The sequence below is a fragment of the Gossypium raimondii genome, chromosome 10 (assembly GCF_025698545.1).
Source record: "Gossypium raimondii isolate GPD5lz chromosome 10, ASM2569854v1, whole genome shotgun sequence".
Taxonomy (NCBI): domain Eukaryota; kingdom Viridiplantae; phylum Streptophyta; class Magnoliopsida; order Malvales; family Malvaceae; genus Gossypium; species Gossypium raimondii.
The window spans coordinates 60,575,626-60,595,791 of record NC_068574.1 but is presented as its reverse complement, the minus strand read 5'-3'; the positions used below and the strand labels follow the sequence as shown (position 1 = coordinate 60,595,791).

Below are 20,166 nucleotides of genomic sequence, written 5' to 3'. Positions count from 1 at the left end.
TTAAAGCACTTCATATTTCTATCATTGGCCATTAATTTAAAAGCTGGAAAATAATAGTTTATGTGTTAGAACGTAAATGTTGAGTAAATTAAATATTATTCAACGTGCCAATATTGACACATTTTCTAAATAGGTTAGGTCTTGGGCAAGATATTTTGGCCGTGCTCGAATTTGATCTTTTTTTTTGTTGTTGTTTACTGCTATTATATTGTTGTTTTGTTACAAGCTCATTTTACGAGAAGAAGATGAAGAAGATGCTATGAAAGTGTATAGATTGTGAGATTGAGGAAGAAGAGAGGAAAGTACACAAAGGGAGCTCTGGTATCCTAGTATTAAATGACAATGAGAATATGAGATTTAACAAAGGCAGCGAGTGGAGGAGATCAGCTAATTATCTGAGTCAAGGAAATTGTCACTCTCACACTTTCCAGGAAATGACAGTCTTCTTTATTTGTATATTTTACCCACAAAAGTCAAGGTCTTCCAATGGCACAATGTTCAGCAAATGGTTAAAATCTTAAAAGAGTCCTTGAACTAGTTTACTTTTGTTGTACCCAAATAAACCCCTATATTTTTATCTGTGTTTAAATTAGCCCTTATTTCAAGTGACATGTTAATTTTATTGTATAAAGCAATACATTAGATATTTAATTAATTTAATAAAACCCTTAGTAGATCCATGTAATAACTTAAGATTAGGGTTAGCATTTGATAAAAATAATTGAAAAGAAAATTTTAATTAATCAAATTGGTGAGTTTTATTATTTAACTAAATTTTAAACTAGAAAATATAAATTTGAGAGTATATAAGTCTAATGATCGAACTTAGAATTAGTGCCGACTAAAGACTTAATTTGCCACTCCACTCATTTTTCGATTGAAAATTTCCCCTTGTCAACTAACCTTGAATATCCACGTTTATTCTTTAAATTGGTTCAGTCCCATAATAACAATATATATCAAGATTAAAAAAATATGTTTTTTCAAAGCGATGAATTAGATATTTAACTAACATTTATACCGTAAAACATCATCTTATTAAAAATTCTTTGAAGTATGGATTTGCATTTAATAAACTGACATAATACAATTCATATACTATCAATGAAGAAAATGATGACACACAATTAAAAATAAACTTACTTGGATCTTTTTAAAATCTGATTATCTTATCACATGATTGATTGATAGTGCATTGTGCATCAAATTAAACTCTAATTGCAGTAACATACAAAGAAATTTCAGCCTAAACTGATATGATAATCAAAATTCAAGATAAGAAGCTATCAACTCCAATGGCTCTACCATGGAACTAACCCAATCTAGCTTGAGAATGAAAACTGTTGAAGGTTGCATCTAGCTCCACGTGTTCATCCCACAAGTTTTAAGATCTGTTGCAAATTCTGGATTTATATAATCACGGCCCATTGCTAAATATGGGAAAAAATGGTGAGGATGCTGAAGATCATTATATGAACCTAAAATCATGATAATAAGTCAAAGTCAAAGGTAACTTACTTCTTCACCAAGACTGAATTGCCAGAACCCAGAAAGGGCCTCAAAAGATTACCTTGAAGTTGTGTTCACAAATCTGTTGACAACTTGCATTGTCACCAAATATCAGTTCAAGCACTTGTAAAAAGCAAGCATTCAGCAAAACAAATTGAAGCTCTTACAGTTCACGTGCTCCTCCTTGAAACTACTTGGAATGTTTGAGAATCTTTTTGTGTCCCATTTGACACCAAAATATTCATATTGTTTATTTAAGATTGTTGGGCGTTAGTTTTCTAGTATTCAAGAAAAACCCAGAATTTAGAAACGCCTTTATGTATGGGAAAACCCAAATGGCAACAATTTTATTGAAACAAACCAACATATCACAATCGATATGTAATACAATATATATCTCGTATATTTATTCCAATCAAGTAGAACAGAATTATATAATTTTTGCAGAATTTAAAACAATTGAGTCTAAAAATGTAATCTTAGTAATGAATTACAGTCACGTTGTATTCAATAATGACATTAGTGGCATTTATAAAGTATGCCTTAAGTAGTGCAAACCCTGTTGCCATCTTGAATTGTCCTCTTCCTCCAATCACCGCAACCTCACGTTCTATCTCTCCTGTCGGATTCCTTGAAAATATGCTTATAGAGCTGCCTTTAAACTTACCGGTAGTAAATCCAAAATCTACGTACATCACTGCATCGGTTGTATTTGTTCCGGCATAGACCGTAAGTCCCTGAGCATTTCCAATCACCTCAGAGTCATGCTCAGAACCTATCTTGAGGGGATCATCAAGGGCATATAGGGTAGCAAATGGCACTGATGAATTATTGTGGTTGCTTGGGATGTTAGCTTGGGCTATCACCACTGCTGTTGGGTTTTCACTGCCGAGAGTTTCGTGTAAAAAGAAGTGAAGATTGGTGACCTTAACTGGCTTGGGATGATATGGTAGGCTCTTCGAGTAGTATTGGCTCTGCACTGCTACTTGGGAGAGGCAGATGATCAGAATCCAAACCAACATATATGTTCCTCTCATTGTCTCTGCTTTACTAAAATTTCTTGTAGATGAAAGCTAATAAAATGATCACGCAACAAAAGCTTGGTCTAATTAGCTGCTTGATTACTATGATCCACACCATTCTGTCTATAAATAAGAAATTCTCCAATTCATAATTAGAACCGTCAACTATTTTGCCCACAAGTAAAATGATTCACTTGCTGTAAATTAATTTTCAATTGGAAGACTTTTCAATTACCAGACTAAATTTGTTGAATTTTTTTAAGTTTAGGATAAAATTGATACAATGTGCAAGCATAAGGAGAGCTAAATTTGTTATTGTGTTATTGGGCTGAGAAAAAGCCCACGTTAAACTTCCATTACTAAATTAACGATATTAAATAACGATATTAAATATTTAATTTAAAAATATGAATCACTAAATCAAAAAAAAAAGAAGTTAATAGTTAGGTAAAAAAATAGAATGAATTTAATAGTTAAACCACTGTTCTTATACTTGCTCTTAAAGAAAAAATAATAAGGAAAAAATGTGGGTATGGTAAAGCAAGTTAAAATTTGTTATCTTCAATTCAAATAATCTTAATTACAAAAGTTGAAGTTCAATCTCTGATAATCTTAAATACACAGAGAAAATAGATTCAAGTTTTAGCCCAAACTGATGTAGCAATCAAGTCAAATGTAACAAAACAAGAGAATACTGTGTCTTTTCATTCAGTTAAACTTTCAATTATATAGCTCTCGTACAGCATATATATTAAATTCCTTAATCACAGCAAATCAAATCCCTAATCACATCCTAAAATACAACAAAGGAAAGCATCTAATCATATCCTAAAAATACTGCAACCTATTCTTAGGAAAGTATATATCTACCAGATATTTGACAGCTATGCTTGACAAAATGGTTGTACCATGAAACCTACTCTTCACTTTGAAGTTCCCACTAAACCAAAATCATTTGAATTTTTTTTCCAAGTGTTTATGTTGGGTTCCTCTATGGGGTAAACATCAATCTAGCTTGAGAATGAACACTGTGATAGGGTTGGCATTGAAAATAACATCCACGCTCCATGTCTTCATTCATCGAAGAAGACATTCACTGCCTTGTCTTTCAAAGCTTTGAGCAGATGAGCGGGTTTAATTAGGACTGATTTTACCGCTTTGTTTACAAGTAGTTACTAAATGCATGCTTTCAACCCTTGTTATTTCAGCCCTTGTGTGATATTTACTAAGCCTTCACTGTGTTATGCTGGGGTTTGGTGATCGGTGTGTAATCTCAAAGTCACAAATTTGTGATGCAAGTAATGTTTTTTTATTGACTAAATTAGTTGGGATTATTATAAATATAAAGAGTGTTGTCTAGTTTACGTGCTTTTTTTAATGTACATTTGATTCCAAGAGGAAAGGTTTAAAAAAACAGAGAAAAATAAAAACAATCCAAAGGTTGCGTACTCAATTATTCTTCTCTATTTTTTTTTTCTCAATCAATTTTAGGAATTTTATTAATAAGGAAGATCACATACTCATGCTAAGTTAACCAATTAAGACCAACCAATAACTTGTGAACTACCATCAATTATTTTGAAAATGTGAAAATATTCAACTTTTTACTAAGTTGATATCTAAATTCTTTTTTATTTATCAAAAGTCGATTTTCCTGTTACTTATTTTACATCAAAATGTTATATCCGATAAAAATTTCTACCAATAATAAATTGTCACATCGTATATATAAACATAAAAGTTTTTTAATTATTTTTTGTTTTCTTTTACATTATTTCTCTCTCTATTTTTGTTTCTATTTTTTCTCTTTTCTTATCCTTTATAATGTCTAGCAATATCAATGCTCAAACTGTTTTTTTTATCATTTTCATTCCACAGTTGTTCCATGTCACTATTATGTAATATCAACACAATAAGATTCTTTAGATTAAAATTTGAGGATAAAAATTTGAAGGATAATTCTCCCAACAAAGATACCTTAACTCATTAGGAAGAGATATAATATCGATTTCACCTACAAGTAGCTTCTTATTCCAATATTAACGAGATATGAAATAGATAAATCTAAGATTAAGCATGCTTTCCAAAACAGTAGAGCTTAATCGTAACTTATCAATTTAAAACATGTCTAGCATGATTTCTTAGATTGATCCGTCCCTAAAAAAATAATTTATCAAGTATTAATATATATATATATATATAAATAATTTATCAAATTATTTCTGTACGGGTAAAGCTACAAGCATGATGGTCTTTCACTGCCATCTCCATTCCCTTCATAGTAGCAATTTTGAAAAGTCGAAGCTTAATCTCTAGGTTTTGGCTAACTTATACTACATTTTGAATTAAACTCTGTAACTAAAAAAACCACATCTATAATATGAGATAAAAAACAGAAAAGCCAACAAGAGATTGTTGTTGTTGTTATTGTTGTTGTTTTTGTAGGAAAAGAAAAAGGAAAACTAAAGTTTTATTTTTCACCATGAATTTTAGAATAAAACAAAATTTCTACTCCGTTTATGGAGTTAAATTTTAAAGCGGCAATGTACGAAATTTAAAAATTTCACAAGTAAAGTTGGGTTGATGACCGTTTTATAGCATATAGTAAAAATTAAAATATATAAATATATAAAAATATGGGACACATGTCAAATTTATAACTCTACTTATAAAGTTAAAAACAATGTCTTACTAGTGTTACCAAATACTCACCCATATAATATTATAACACTAAATTAAACCTAGAACTTTGAGGGTTGGCTACAGCGCCCTGTACTATTTCGTTTATAATATGAATATTGTATATAATATGATAACCTAAAATTAATAAAATATTAAAATAAAAGAGGCAATCTTAAAAAAACAGTCTTAATAGAAACAATAATAACATAATTCTATTTTTTTTTTCTTGTGTGCTAATTCGAGTTTTCGTGTCAAAATTTTCATATAATCCATGCATCTACTCATTTCCTGTCACATTGGACAATAATTATATGTACATAAAAAATCATTGATTAAGTGTCAAATTAAATAAAATTCATGTCAAAAATTAATTAAAATAAATAGTAAAAGTATGTAAGTGTTTCCCATTTTAAAGCTTAAGATTTCAACATGCTGGGCTATGATTGCATTCGAAGGGGACATTAGCAATGCGTGAAAGGCAGCTTATGAGTTGGTGGATTTAGGTCAACTTTGGTGTTTTATCTTCTTTACTAGTTGTATTTTGTTTGGTTCTTTAAGGGTGTTTTGTAAGTTTTTTATTATTATCTAAACTGCTAAAAATTTCAATAAATTTATCTGAAGTGTAGGTACTAGATTGGAGATTGAGTTAGAGAATTTGCATAATTACGATGTTCAATTTATTTTTAATGAATGAAGCAATATAGGCTCGGCTCTGACAGTTGTTTGAGTGCAGCCGCTCAAGGTTTAGGGTTGAAAGGGACTCAAAAAGTATTTTTTAAATTTTTAATGTGAGAAAAAAATTCAGGCTAAAATAAATTAATTAAATGTTTAGGGCTTTCAATTTTTCACCATAAATATTTCATCTCCTAAAGTCCCAATAATTTTTTAACTTTTATTGTATTACATTTTATAATTTTTCTTAAAATAGACCTAATTTATTATTTCACCTCAATTCAAAACATTTCAAGAACAAGCATGTGAAACAATGTTTTGCATTTTTCAGCCTCAAATATTTGAATATTGAAATTGGACAGTGAAGAATATATGTAAGAGCAAGAAATAATGTGATTCTCAATTTTGGAGAATTTAGAAGCTAAATAAAGCCTCTTTTTAAAGGTATAAGTCTGTCAAAAGTTTTCTACTAAATTAAGCATTCACTAATTATCTAACATGTGGTTTATCCTCAATTAATCTTCTTCTATAGTCAACATCGATAATTGAATTACGAGGTATGTTATTATTTTAGAACGATTATTCATAGAGAAATTTTATTTCTTGGAAATAATAATTCATTACAAGTACTATAACCCTTACGTGTATTACTTTTATTTACAAGGAAAAGCTCATAGCAGAAAAGTTATGTATAATCATACCAAATTGATTTTACTAGACTTTTATATATTTTTTATAAGAGTTTTGTCACCTAAATTTTATCACTTGTTAAAGAAATAAAATACAGCAGCAAAATAAGAGGACTTGTGGGTACGTATCATGTCGCATAAGTAGAATCCGTATAGAACTACACTTTTTCTATTTTACATTGATCAGAATATGATTTTTAAATGTTTAAATAGATATAGTCGAAATTCCTCTTGTATCATTCCGTTTTCAACATTAGTAAATTTCTTCTATTCTTCCCATGATTTTTCCCTGAAAGGGTTTCCAGTAAAATCTCTGTGTTTTATTTTTCTTTTATTATTGCTTTGTAATCATTTTTTTTGTCATTATCAACATCTAACAATAAAAAAAAAAAACAGGATCTAATTTCAATAGTCATGTCTGGTTAAAAATGTATTGAATTAGCAATTAAGCTTGACAATCTAGTTTCTCATCATTTTGAGCTAAGAATTTTTGACAAAATAGAATTCAAATTAGGGATCGGCTTCCTGCAGATTTGTTGATTGTGATTCTCTTGAAGTTTTCTGTCAAGTCTATCATTCCTTTTAAGTGTGTGGCAGCAACTTGGTACCATCTCATTGAAAATCTTTTCTTTATTTCTCAACATCATAACAATAGTAAAAACAATACGGGTCTTCTTGTTTATTATTGTACAGGTACCATTGAGTTTCCTGTATATTATTAAGGTATCGGTGAGTTGGGCCAAACAGTACAATGCAGCATATAAGTGTAATCCGTCTTAGCAATTTAGTTTGGCTTCCGATGGTTCTTTGACAGGGGATTGGGTACATCTTTATACTGATGGGTTGTTAGGTTAACGGAGTCTGGATTTGCTGCTGCAGGGGGTTATTTGTGGACAAAAAGGAGAATGGATTCTTGGTTATAACCATTATTTGGGGAGTTAATGTTCCGCTTTTGAGGCTGAATTTTGGAGTATTCTTGAAGGTTTGGCACTTATTATGGAACGGGGGTATAAGAATATTTTGGTCCACTCGTATAGTTTGGAAGTTATTATAGGTATACAGACTTATCGCTTAGAAAGTTCACCATCAGTTTTGGTAAAATGAATTCACTTGAACTTACAAACTGTTAAACAGTGGAACTTCACACATATTCCAAGGGAGAGGAATAGACTTGCAGATAGTCTCACTAAAATGACTTCAGGAAGCAATTCACAAGTGCAACTATTTGTTAGGATCCTAGAGGAGTTCTTAGATGAATTTGGGTTTGATAGAGTAGTTGAATTTTCTGTTGTAATTACTTAGGTTAGGGTTTAGGCTATTTTTTGCACCAAAAAAAGAGTTAGTAATGTTATGCACTTGTATGTTGATCAAGCACTCATTTCTTATCAAGATATGCTTCAACAACTACCCAATAATTTTTATGTTATGACTCCTTTTCTCTTTTGGGTTGATAGTGGATTACTTTGTTTATGTGATATTCCTAATTATCGTATAACTCTATGTAATCCAACCACAAGAAAATTTAGGATGCTTCCTAAATGTCCCTAAAATATGCCACCGAAGACATATATTTGTTTTTCTACTCTTGGATTTGGGTTGGATCATTTCCCCCAAAATATTATATTTTAATGCAACATTTCGTTTGAATCAGTTATATGAATATAAATTAATCAAGAAGTCAACTATAATTTCCGGACAGAAATTCACCCCAACTCTTGAATAAAATTCTTTTTTTATGTTGAATTTTAATAAATCAAAGAAATTGATAATATATGAAATTTAATTTGTATAATTCTACACATAAAATTTTGATTTTGATTCTGTGAAAAATATAATGTAAGTAATGACAATATATCGCAAAGAAAAATAGAAATAGAAAATAAAGAACACACAAATTTTACGTAGAAACCCTTTCGGGAAAAAACCACGGGCAGAGGAGAAGAAAATTCACTATGTCGAGTTCGAATTAATTACAAGAGGAGTAGACTATGCCTATTTATAGGCTTGTAAACCTTATTCTAATAGGAGTGAGACTCCTTATTCTAATCAATATCATATACATGGAGTTTAATAAGATTTAAAAAACCTTATTCTAAAATAAAATAAAAGAAGTATAATTCTATAGGGATTTTACTTTTATTTTATTTTACCACTGTATTTTATTTAAATAAGGATTCGAGTCACTTAATTCTAACAATCTCCACCTTAACACGAATTCTTAATAAACAAGTTCTTCATCGCGAACTTTCAATGAACAAGTTCTCCACCTCTTCCGTAAAACCCCTTAAGGGTTTATCTTCAACAATGAACACCAACCAAGTCTAAGCAATGCTCATACTTGGTTATAGGAAGTGACTTAGTCATCATATCTGCAGGATTTTCATAAGTACTAATTGTTCTCACAACAATATCACCACGAGCAATAATATCACGAACAAAATGATACCTAACATCAATGTGTTTTGTTCTCTCATGAAACATTTGATCTTTTGTAAGGAAGATGACACTTTGACTATCACAAAATACTTTACTAATTTGAAGGTCTTCATTGAGTTCACTAAAGAGTCCCTTCAACCAAATAGCTTCTTTACAAGCCTCAGTAATCGCCATGTACTCAGCTTTAGTGGTAGACAAAGAGACTGTAGTTTGCAAAGTGGCTTTCCAACTGATTGCACAACCTCCGATTGTAAAGACATAACCTGTGAGAGATCTTCTTCTATCGAGGTCTCCAGTAAAATTAGCATCAACATACCTAATGACTCCATCTCTAGTTCTTCCAAACTGTAAGCAAACATCGGTAGTACCTCGTAAGTATCTTAAAACCCACTGAACTGCTTTCCAATTTTCTTTACCGGGATTCGCCATGTATCTGCTAACTGCACTAACTGCATATGATAAATCTGGACGTGAACAAACCATGGCATACATGAGAGATCCCACTACACTAGAGTATGGAACATGTGACATGTACTCAATCTCATCATCTGATTGTAGAGACAAAGCCGATGAAAGTCTGAAATGGGCTGCTAAAGGAGTACTAACAGGCTTAGCATTCTGCATATTGAATCTGCAAAGAACTTTCTCAATGTACCCCTTCTAACTTAGGTACAATTTACTTGCTTTTCTATCTCTGAGAATCTCCATACCAAGTATCTTCTTTGCTGGTCCCAAGTCTTTCATCTCAAATTCTTCACTTAGTTGGGCTTTGACCTTCCTTTTCTCTCCTTTATCTTTCGCTGCTATCAACATGTCATCAACATAAAAGAGTAGATACACAAAAGAACCGATACACAAAAGAACCATCACTGTTTTTCTTAAAATAAACACAACTGTCAAAGTTACTTCTTTTAAAATCATAAGTCATAAAGGAATCAAACCTCTTATACCATTGTCTTGGTGACTGTTTCAAACCGTAAAGGGACTTTTTCAGCAAGCAAACATAGTCCTCTTTTTCTGATACTGTAAAACCCTTTAGTTGTTGCATGTAAATATCCTCCCCAAGTTCTCCATGCAAAAATGCAGTTTTTATATCTAACTGCTCAAGCTCCAAATCATGCATGGCCACAATACCAAGCAAAGCTCGAATCGAACTATGCTTCACAACTGGAGAGAACACATCTGTGAAGTCCACTCCTGGAATTTGACTGTAACCTTTTGCAACAAGCCTTGCCTTATATGTGGGTTCTCCAACTCTTGGAGTCCTCTCTTTCTTCTTAAACACCCATTTATAACGAACAACCTTTTTACCTTTAGGAAGTTTCACAAGATCCCATGTTTGATTTTTGTGTAGTGATTCCATCTCCTCTTGCATAGCAAACATCTACTTTTCTGAGTCTTCACAACTAACCGCCTCAGAATAATTAAATGGCTCTTGGTTTGCATCTATATCTTCAGCCACATTTAAAGCATAAGCAACTAGATCAACCTCGGCATACTTCTTTGGAGGTTTAATTTCTCTTCTAGTTCTGTTTTTGGCAATAGAGTATTGTGGTGAAGAAGCAACTCTATTTTGAATTTTTGTACTGGCTTTAGTAGTCGACTCTGTTGTAGATTCTAGATTAATTTGATGCTCCACCTACTTTTGATTTTCTTTATTGGAAGAGTCTTTAAGAGATAAGTTAGGTAGCATAGCAGTTTCATCAAAAACAACATCTCTGCTAATCACAACTTTTCTATTTTCAGGACACCATAACTTATACCCTTTTACATTAGCTTTATAACCAAGAAAAACACATTTAATAGATCTCGGTTCCAATTTTCCATTATCAACATGAGCATACGCAGGACAACCAAAGATCTTTAAATCAGAATAGTCAGTAGGATTACCAGACCATACCTCTTGTGGAGTCTTTTTCTCAATGGCAACGGATGGAGATCGGTTGATCAAAAACCATGCAATATAGGCTGCTTCTACCCAAAATGACTTTGATAAGTTGGCATTTGACAACATACATCAAACCTTCTCCATGATCGTTCTGTTCATTCGTTCTGTAACGCCATTTTGCTGTGGAGTATGACGAATTGTCAAGTGTCTCACGATCCCTTCTGACTTGCACAGTTTATTAAATTCATCAGAACAGAACTCTAAGCCATTGTCTGTGCGGAGGTATTTTATTTGCTTTCCCGTCTATTTTTCAATCATGGTTTTCCAAGACTTAAATGCGAAAAAAACATCGTTTTTCTGCTTCAGGAAGAACGCCCACACTTTTCTAGAAAAATCATCAATAAAAGTTAGCATATAATTAGCTCCACCTCTCGAAGGTACTCTGGATGGCCCCCACAAATTAGAATGAATATACTCTAATGTTCCCTTCGTGTTATGGATTCCTCTGGTGAATCGAACTCTCTTTTGCTTCACAAAAATGCAGTGCTCACAGAACTTCAATTTGCAAATTCCTTGCCCATCAAGAAGTCCTCTTTTGCTCAATTCTGTCATGCCATTCCCACTCATATGCCCTAGGCGCATATGCCAAAGTTTAGTAATATCATCATCTGACAAGGAAGAGGATGACACAGCTACATCACCAGTAACAGTAGAATCCTGCAAAATATATAACTTGGCAGTCTTTCTCTGCCCTTTCATCACAATGAGGGAACCTTTAGAAATCTTCAAAACCCCACTTTCAACTGTGTATTTGTACCCTTTTAAATCAAGAGTACTCAATGAAATTAAATTTCTCTTTAATTTTAGAACATGTCGTACTTCACTGAGTGTTCTGACAACTCCATCAAACATCTTAACTCTAATTGTTCCAACACCTGCAATTCTACATGAAGCATTATTTCCCATCAACACAATACCTTCAGACACTGTTTCGTAAGTTGTAAATCAATCTCGATTGGGACTCATGTGAAAGGTGTAACCCGAATTAAGGATCCACTCCTCGCTCACTTTGGAATTGTTGACAGAAGCGACTAGAAGTTCACTATTGCTGTAATCTTCTACAACATCAGCTTTACCAGAATTTTCTAGTTGTTTTCCATTTTGATTCGCAGCCGCCCTTTTAATCTTGTTCTGTAGCTTATAGCACTCAGATTTAATGTGCCCTTTCTTCTTGCAAAAGTTACAAGTTTTACCTCTATTTGAAGACTTCGATCTACCCTTAGATTTACTGCGAGGATTTCGTTCCTGTGTCCTTCCACGATCATCATCAGCATTCCGATCCTATCTCCCACGAACAATAAGACCCTCTCCCTGAGAGTCAGTTTTAACCACAAGATGCTTCATCTTATCATACGAGGTTAAAGAATCATAAACCTCATCAACTGTGAGAGACTCACGACTATATAAAATGGTATCTCTAAAGGTTGAATAAGACGGGGACAACGAACAAAGTAGAATCAACCCTAGATCTTCCTCATCATACTGAACCTCCATGACCTCCAAGTTTGAGGGAATTTCTTTGAACACTGTTAAGTGTTCGTGCACAGATGCACCTTCCTCCAAACGATGAGCATAAAGACGCTGCTTCATATATAGCTTACTAGTTAGAGTTTTCGACATACATATCTATTCCAACCTCTTCCATAATCCAGCGGCAGTCTTTTCCTTCATCACATCTTGCAAAATTTCGTTAGACAAATGCAGATGTAACTGTGTTAACGCCTTTCGATCCTTGCGCTTCTTCTCTTCTTCCGTCAATGTTGAAGGCATCTTATCTACCCCTAGTAGGGCTTCCTCTAAGTCCATCTGTGCAAGAACTGCTTGCATCTTTATCTGCCACAACGCAAATCTGGTGTTGCGATCCAATAGCAGAATTTCGTACTTCAAAGACGTCATTACCGTGATTGAGATGAACAACCCGAAAGCTCTGATATCAATTTGTGAAAAATATAATGTCGGTAATGACAATATATCGCAAAGAAAAATAGAAATAGAAAATAAAGAACATACAAATTTTACGTGGAAACCCTTTCAGGAAAAAACCACGGGCAGAGGAGAAGAAAATTCACTATGTCGAATTCGAATTAATTACAAGAGGAGTAGACTATGCCTATTTATAGGCTTGTAAACCTTATTCTAATAGGAGTGAAACTTCTTATTCTAATCAATATCATATACATGGAGTTTAATAAGATTTAAAAAACCTTATTCTAAAATAAAATAAAAGAAGTATAATTCTATAGGGATTTTACTTTTATTTTATTTTACCACGTATTTTATTTAAATAAGGATTCGAGTCACTTAATTCTAATGATTCAATTATACATATTAATAAAAATAAATTAATCAAATAATTTTGGTATATGGGATAGACAATGCTAAATTTTGATAATTAAGATTTGTGTTTCTTCGTCACTTTTTAAAGGATGGTTTACCAAGTAAACTTGACAATTCTCTTATATTAAGGATGGTTCCATGGAACTCAATAGCTTTTAAAAAGTCAAACAAAATTAATTTTTTGGTGGGGATTGAAACTCAATCAATAAAAGGGGGGAAAATCGAAAATTGAAAGAATAAACAATTAATGTAAATAAAAAACCCAAACTTTTGAAAGTAATTACCTTTTTTTGAGAGGGAAAAGATTTGATTTTTTTGTTCAATTGCTTGAATCTGGTTGGTGAGTTTCCATTTTCGTTGTATGAAATTTCCTTTTTCTTTGTTTTCAAACTTTCAATTTGTTTATTGTGTGGTTTTTTGAGGGTATATAACGCAAAATTTTGCAATTCCATTTTGTTATGCATTTTAAACTTATATTCATTTCACCACTTTGGAGAATGATATTTTCAAACTATGGATATCTAAGCAACTAAAACCAAACATAAACTGAATAATTCTCTAAATACACAAACCAGGCAATGGCTAACACCTCAAACATATAATCCAAACAATAATAGCAATATTAAGAAGCTCACAACTAAAAATTCCTATTACATCTTACACATTTATGTTCTCCCTTCATATGCAATATCCATTCATGCATATCCTTCTTCATATTCAGTATTCATTTGATGCATTTCTCGTTGGTTAACGTATTACATATTTCTCAACCTCTTGTATTCCATTGATACGAACCAGGCTCTCTAAATAAGCATGAAGGGAGATGGCGAACCGAAAATGATCTAGATAAGTATTAATCTCAAGCTCCTTAAGCTCTTGGGTGGAGGCATCAAATAGGTGTTCTTTATCATTTGTGTCCCTAAGAAACAAGTCACCATTTTTTCCAAATCCCAATGGGTGTACAACTCCAGAAATGGATTTAATATTGAATTGTTTAGTCCACACTCCTTCACTTGTAACCCATAAATCAATAGACGTGTCAATTCTTTCTGTTGGGTAAACAATAGCACCAAGTGATCCATTAAACACCAATAGATTAACATAGTATTCTGGGAAAGACCCAACGAATTCTGGGATAGGTAAAATTAAGAACTTCTCATTCCCCATGTCAAATGAAAGAATTAGTCCTCTAAAATCAAGATATGCCCCTCTCTGTTTTCCAATAGCAAATTCCGTCTACATAATTATTTCCCAAAGTTGTTTCAGTTGGCCTATAATCAGGAGATGGAATTTTCGTCCAGGAATTACTTCTAAGAGAATACAACTCAACTTGGTACATAAAATGAGGATGTGGATATTCTTCTTCACTATTAACAAAAGTAAGAGTAACAAATCGTATGACTTTGTAGTCATCAGTTTTAGAATCAAACCCAAAAGCAGCGTGGTTACAAGAAACGCCATCTAAAGTAAGGTAGGTTTCTTCGAATGGGGAAAAATATGGAGGGCGTTGGATTGAAGATGGTGGAAGGATTTTAAACTCTCTAGTTGATGGGTTCCAAATGGCAGCCTTATCCTTTGAAGGATAAAGTAAACACAATAATCCATGACAAGCACCATAAACAGAGGGAACATCATTCTTAAAAAAGGGCAGGTGAATGTTTTGTTTTACTTTATAATTTTGATAATGTTTTGTTTTACTATATAATTTTGATCTTTTTCATTTGAAAGTTGAGAGAAATAAAGTTGGAAGGTGTTACCATTACAGCGACTAAGAAGTAGATTAAGGTTGTTGTTTTCAAGGTTGTTGTGATAATTATTGGAAATGAAATGAGGAGTTTGAAAAGAAGAACACCAATACTTACAAACACAGTTGAAGCGAGTAAGGGATTTAACTGGAAGCTTTGACAGAATTTCATAACCAAAGCTTCTGGCAATTCAAATCTTGGCCTCTGCATCTTCCTCTTTTGATTTTCTTTGTAATTGACTAAGAGGAGTATGTAAGCAAGCAAAATGGGAGTTGGTAGGTGTCATCTATGGTCCAAACCTTAACCATGAAGCAAAGAAGCATAAAAGGTAAGCATTTAATACGTTTTAGGCAAATTTCCTTATTTGCATTTAATACGTTTTAAGCAAAGAAGCATTTAATACATTAATTTTATTCTTTTGGTTACAGCGATGTTTAATTTTTAGGAGTTATTAAAATTCTTTATTTGCAACCAATGATTATCTGAAATCGAATTAAATTTCTTTTTATTTAATATATAATTAATTTTAATTTTATTATAAAAATAAATATTATTTGTTTAAAATAGTATAAATAACTTAAAATTCTTTTAAAATCATTATTTTTTTGCAAATATTTATGAAAAGGGCTTTCAAATTTGTCAAATAATATTAAAAAAGCATAAAACAAAGTCAATTTTGTTAAAATAAGTCTAAAAATCTAAAATAAAAAATTAATATGAAAAATTAACAACTCTTCATAAATTCTATTTATGCGCAAAAATTATCTGAATTTGATTTATTCTCTAAAATTTATATAGATATAAGTTATTAAAATTATGAAATTACATATTTACTATCAAAAAATTATATAATTAACTTTCCTAGCTTCACCCCCGATCGACAATGCTAATATAAGTTTGTTACAAAAATTGGCATTATAGTGGAATTGAAGCTAACAAAAAAAAAACAATATGTTAATGTTTCTTTAAATTTAGGTCAGAATTTTAATTAGAATAAAATATTTAGACTAAATAATGACATTATAAACGTTGAAGTGCCAAATTATAAAAGAAGTATAAAGGCCAAATCTCAAATTTTAACTCAATATAGGGACCAAAATTTAGATTTAACTATTCTTATATAATTAAAAAGTAGAGAGGGACTGAAACTGAAAGTTAACCATTATTGCTAGGAATTGTGGTGATAGTTTTCTGCCACTGTCCCTAACATGATAGTTTTCTGTCACTGTCCCATGACAAATTTTTATCGAACTATTTAATGCAAAATTTAAATTTTTTATCGAGTTTTTCGAATCGAATTAGATTTTGCTCAGCCTTAATTTTGAGAGTTTTTCTTGAAAAAATTCTAAATAAAAATTTTAGGGTTTGAAAGATGAACTATTTATAAAACTTTTTCCCTAACTGAAATAGAATTAAGAATTAGGATTGATTTAAATTAAGGACTTAATTAATAAAAACAATTTTTTATTTGGGCAAGGAATTAATTTAAAATTAGGAATTCAATACCTTATGGGGTAAGAATAAGAGAATAAAATATTTTAATTGAAAATGCACAAAATTCCAAACTTAGGACCAAAGAGAATGCTAAGTTTTAACATTAGCAAACTAAGTCTTAACATAAGCCTTCAAGAAATTGGTTTTAAGGATTTTGGCCCAAGTAGAGAAAATGAATAAAAATCAACAAAGGATGCAAAAGGGAGTTTGAATATAAGACCTTAGCTTGCTTAACACTTTAACCATTAAGCCTAGTTATCTATTATTATTAACAATTAATTTCTAATGCATTCTAAGTTCGCTACCCTATTCTTATTATTTTTTTAATAAATTTAAATTTCTTCTACCCCTAATTTTGGGATGTGACAAGGCAACTCAAGCTGTTTTGAGGAGTATAAAATGTAAGTTTAGCAATTACGGTTATCCACAATCGAATTGAATTCTTCTTTATTTAATATATAATTGATTTTAATTTTTATTATATATATTTAAATTAATGAAAATAATTTAAAAGTTTTGTAAAATCATAATTTTTAGAACTATTTATGGAAAGGGCTTTCTACATAAATTTACATAAATATTTATGGTGAGGATTGAAACTCAATCAATAAAAAAAGAAGAAGAGAAAATCGAAAATTGGAAGAATAAAGTAAATAAAACCCAAACTTTTGAAAGTAAATATTTTTTTTGAAAGGAAAAGATTTGATATTTTTGTTCAATTGCTTGAATCTAGTTGAATAGTTTCTATTTTCGTTTTATTAAATTTCCTTCTTCTCTGTTTGAAGACGACTTTAAAAAAAGAGTAACATGCGAAGGAATTGCATTGGACTTTGCAAAGATAAAACACACATTAAAAATATGTATTATTAGTTCTGTTGGACTTAAAGATTTTGGGTTATAACAGTAGTAGAAATTATATAAAGAAAGATATTGAATGTTATGGGATTGGGTTTAGATAATTTTAAATCTATCTTCAGATTAATGTTATTTCAAATCGAATAATTTTGAGTTTAAATCATTCAAATTTGTTGATCGGATTTTATAAAGATAAAAAACATATTGAAAATATGTAATATTAATTGGATTATTTTAAACTATGACATAAATACTTGAGTTTCAAAATAAGCACTAGCTCAATAAAACGCATATGATAATTTAGAGTGCTGTAATAAAACACATATTGATAATTCAGATATTACATTAAACATTTTTAAACATATATGAGACAATTGTGGTAAAGCTGACTATGGAAATTCTATGGTATCGGATCCACTACTGCACAGGCCGTAAAATAAGTTGGAACAATTTTGGGGAGTTCCAAAGGTATGGGATGGCCCCGGTCTTCCATAACAAATAAACATCTCCCTGAGTAGTAGAACTCTAGTTCTTCTGTGTTTACTGCATGAAATTTGTGGAGATGCTCCTATAAGTCGGAAAACTATATCCACTACTTGTTGGACCGTATAGGTGGATCCACGTGTGAGTCCCATAGCTAAATCCCAAAACTCATTAGAACAAATAAGAGACAATAAAGTATATTAAACACAAATAGGAATGTGAAGGGAAAATAAAAACAATTTATTCGATATACCTGGATTTAAATTTGTCCTAAGTTGTATGGCCGATTGGAAGTATGACAGAGGATGTTGTGCAAAGTCGGAACATGTGCCATGTTTCTTCCATTCCTTGAACCAAAACCCAATGTCTGACTCTGTCGATGCCAAGTTCGGCCATAGTGTGGGCAATTGGTTCCAAAGAGCTACATCGCTTTTCAACAATTTCTTTTAAATAAGAAACAAAAAAGTTGATTAGATTACAGATAAATTACTTAATAGTTTCAGGCAAAGAATGTTCGTATGCATACTCTGAGTTTTGATTGTAATATGGTAGGTTGTGGATTGGTGCAGGGATGATGTGTATCATATGGGGGCACCGGCATGTCATGAGCGTCTTGCGCCCAAATTCCATGTATGCGCCCAAATTCCATGTATTTTGAATTCAGTTGGGATTGGGAGTTTACAGTTGAGAGTAGACCTACAAACAGAGGGAGGCAACTGAAGTGCCAACTTGTAGAAGTCTACCACTGGAATTACTGGCGGCTGGGGTACTGCAAATGCTACCCATAATGAAAAATGATACAATGTATTTTTACAAATTTACAAATCAAAAGAAAACTACTCCATATATAGATATTACATGCATAGATGGTTGGGCTGAGATTGGATGGTTGTGCTTTGCAAGCAGCTGGTTTATGATCTCCTTTATAAGCTTGGCACACATATTTCATAAAATTTTCAAAGTCCTGCAACCATGAAATAAATATTGAAGTTACTTGTCACAAAATTTTACTTCGGTCACACCAAGAGAGAAATAAACAAACTCACTTGTCTGAGTGGCTGATTATTCACCACCACCCATGGCACATATTCTTGAGGTGGCTTCAGATGTGCAGTCTCGTTAGCATATTGCAGCAGAAGCTGCATTTTATTAATTTGGAAATTCAATGTTAGAAAAAGCAAAGGAGAAGTGTTAATTAAATACTAAGACATGCAGCCAACCTTATATCCAAATCCAGTGGTATAGCATTTGTTGATTATCTCCTCATTCAATCTCAGCTTTTCACTGCAATTTTTCCACAGTGCTTCAACGGGCCCCCCCCTTTAAGCTTTGTTGCTCTGTGCAGCCAATTGTTGGAACTATGGCAGCAGTAAAAAGAAACAGAACAAGACAGAGAACAAAGGAGGAAGAAACAAAAACAATTTACTTGCTCACAAACGTGCAGCAAGGGAGCTAATGGCTGATAGCTCATTCAGCTCATTCATTCAACTAGAAAAATAACATATATATAGTCAAATACATCACCAAATACTACCTACTACCACTAGTTTTACTTTGAAACAAGTAAAACTTAACTTGCACACAAGCTGATTATGTCAATCAGCACCTAAAAACATCAAAACAATACCAACTTAGTTCATTTTCAACTAAGTAGCTTAACAAAGAAACTAAAGAGAAAACCTTGCTGTTACAGCAAGTATACGTGCTGCAGCATGTCATCAAGCTGCATGCACTTCAAACAGCAGCATGGTTGGCCAATTTCAACACCAATAAATTCCAAGTGTTCTTTCTGCACCACAGTAGAGTAATTAAACACGAGTTGGAGACGAGTACAAATACTTAAGGCTAATAGAAGTTACCACATCAGGCCAGAAATGGATGACACAACTATGTATAGTGTTTAAGTGGCATTCTTCTTCTCCATGCTGGACATTGTTGCATAAACTATAATTAGTTACAGTAGAAGAAAGAAATTGAACTTCACTAGTTAATAATGAAAATATATTAAAATGAAGAATGGAGTTGGAAACCTGGCAATGGATTTCAGCATTGCTCCCAGGGACCAATCTTAGATTGATAATGGTATGGAGGTCAGTGTGGAAGACCTTGACGAGGTCATTGGAGATAAAGGAGGCACAACGTGGACATAAACTTGTTTCATAGTATAGTGACACAGTAGTCTTGTCATTAACATTATCTAAAGAGGAATGGGAGGGAGAAATAAGCCAGAATATTGCAAGAGCAGACAGAATATAGAAGATCAATGGTTGAAGATAAGCCATTGTTTTAGTGGT

The 20,166-nt window shown here is 32.1% G+C and overlaps 1 protein-coding gene, 1 non-coding gene and 1 pseudogene across 3 annotated transcripts; all 3 read right to left on the bottom strand.

Annotated features, from left to right (window-relative positions):
• Positions 1–1,891: 1,891 nt before the first annotated feature.
• On the bottom strand, positions 1,892–2,603 carry LOC105775209 (dirigent protein 4). The gene has a single exon (XM_012597745.2). The coding sequence runs from the start codon at positions 2,544–2,546 to the stop codon at positions 1,989–1,991; it is 558 nt and encodes a 185-aa protein (XP_012453199.1). The 5' UTR covers positions 2,547–2,603; the 3' UTR covers positions 1,892–1,988.
• An 11,289-nt stretch (positions 2,604–13,892) lies between these two features.
• On the bottom strand, positions 13,893–15,250 carry LOC105775725 (F-box protein CPR1-like; annotated as a pseudogene).
• A 2,432-nt stretch (positions 15,251–17,682) lies between these two features.
• On the bottom strand, positions 17,683–20,166 carry LOC105775207 (uncharacterized). 2 transcript variants are annotated; one of them, XR_008189693.1, is made up of 8 exons: positions 19,903–20,166; positions 19,732–19,797; positions 19,093–19,661; positions 18,919–19,011; positions 18,731–18,836; positions 18,399–18,650; positions 18,126–18,315; positions 17,683–18,026 (listed from the first exon to the last, which is right to left on the bottom strand). It is a non-coding gene; the product is annotated as an uncharacterized LOC105775207 (transcript). The 2 variants fall into 2 exon arrangements; XR_008189692.1 differs by having other exon boundaries at positions 18,399–18,641.

What these genes read in the sequence shown, in the direction of transcription:
- LOC105775209 (XM_012597745.2), bottom strand. Translation starts at nt 2,546, where the DNA reads ATGAGAGGAACATATATGTTGGTTTGGATTCTGATCATCTGCCTCTCC.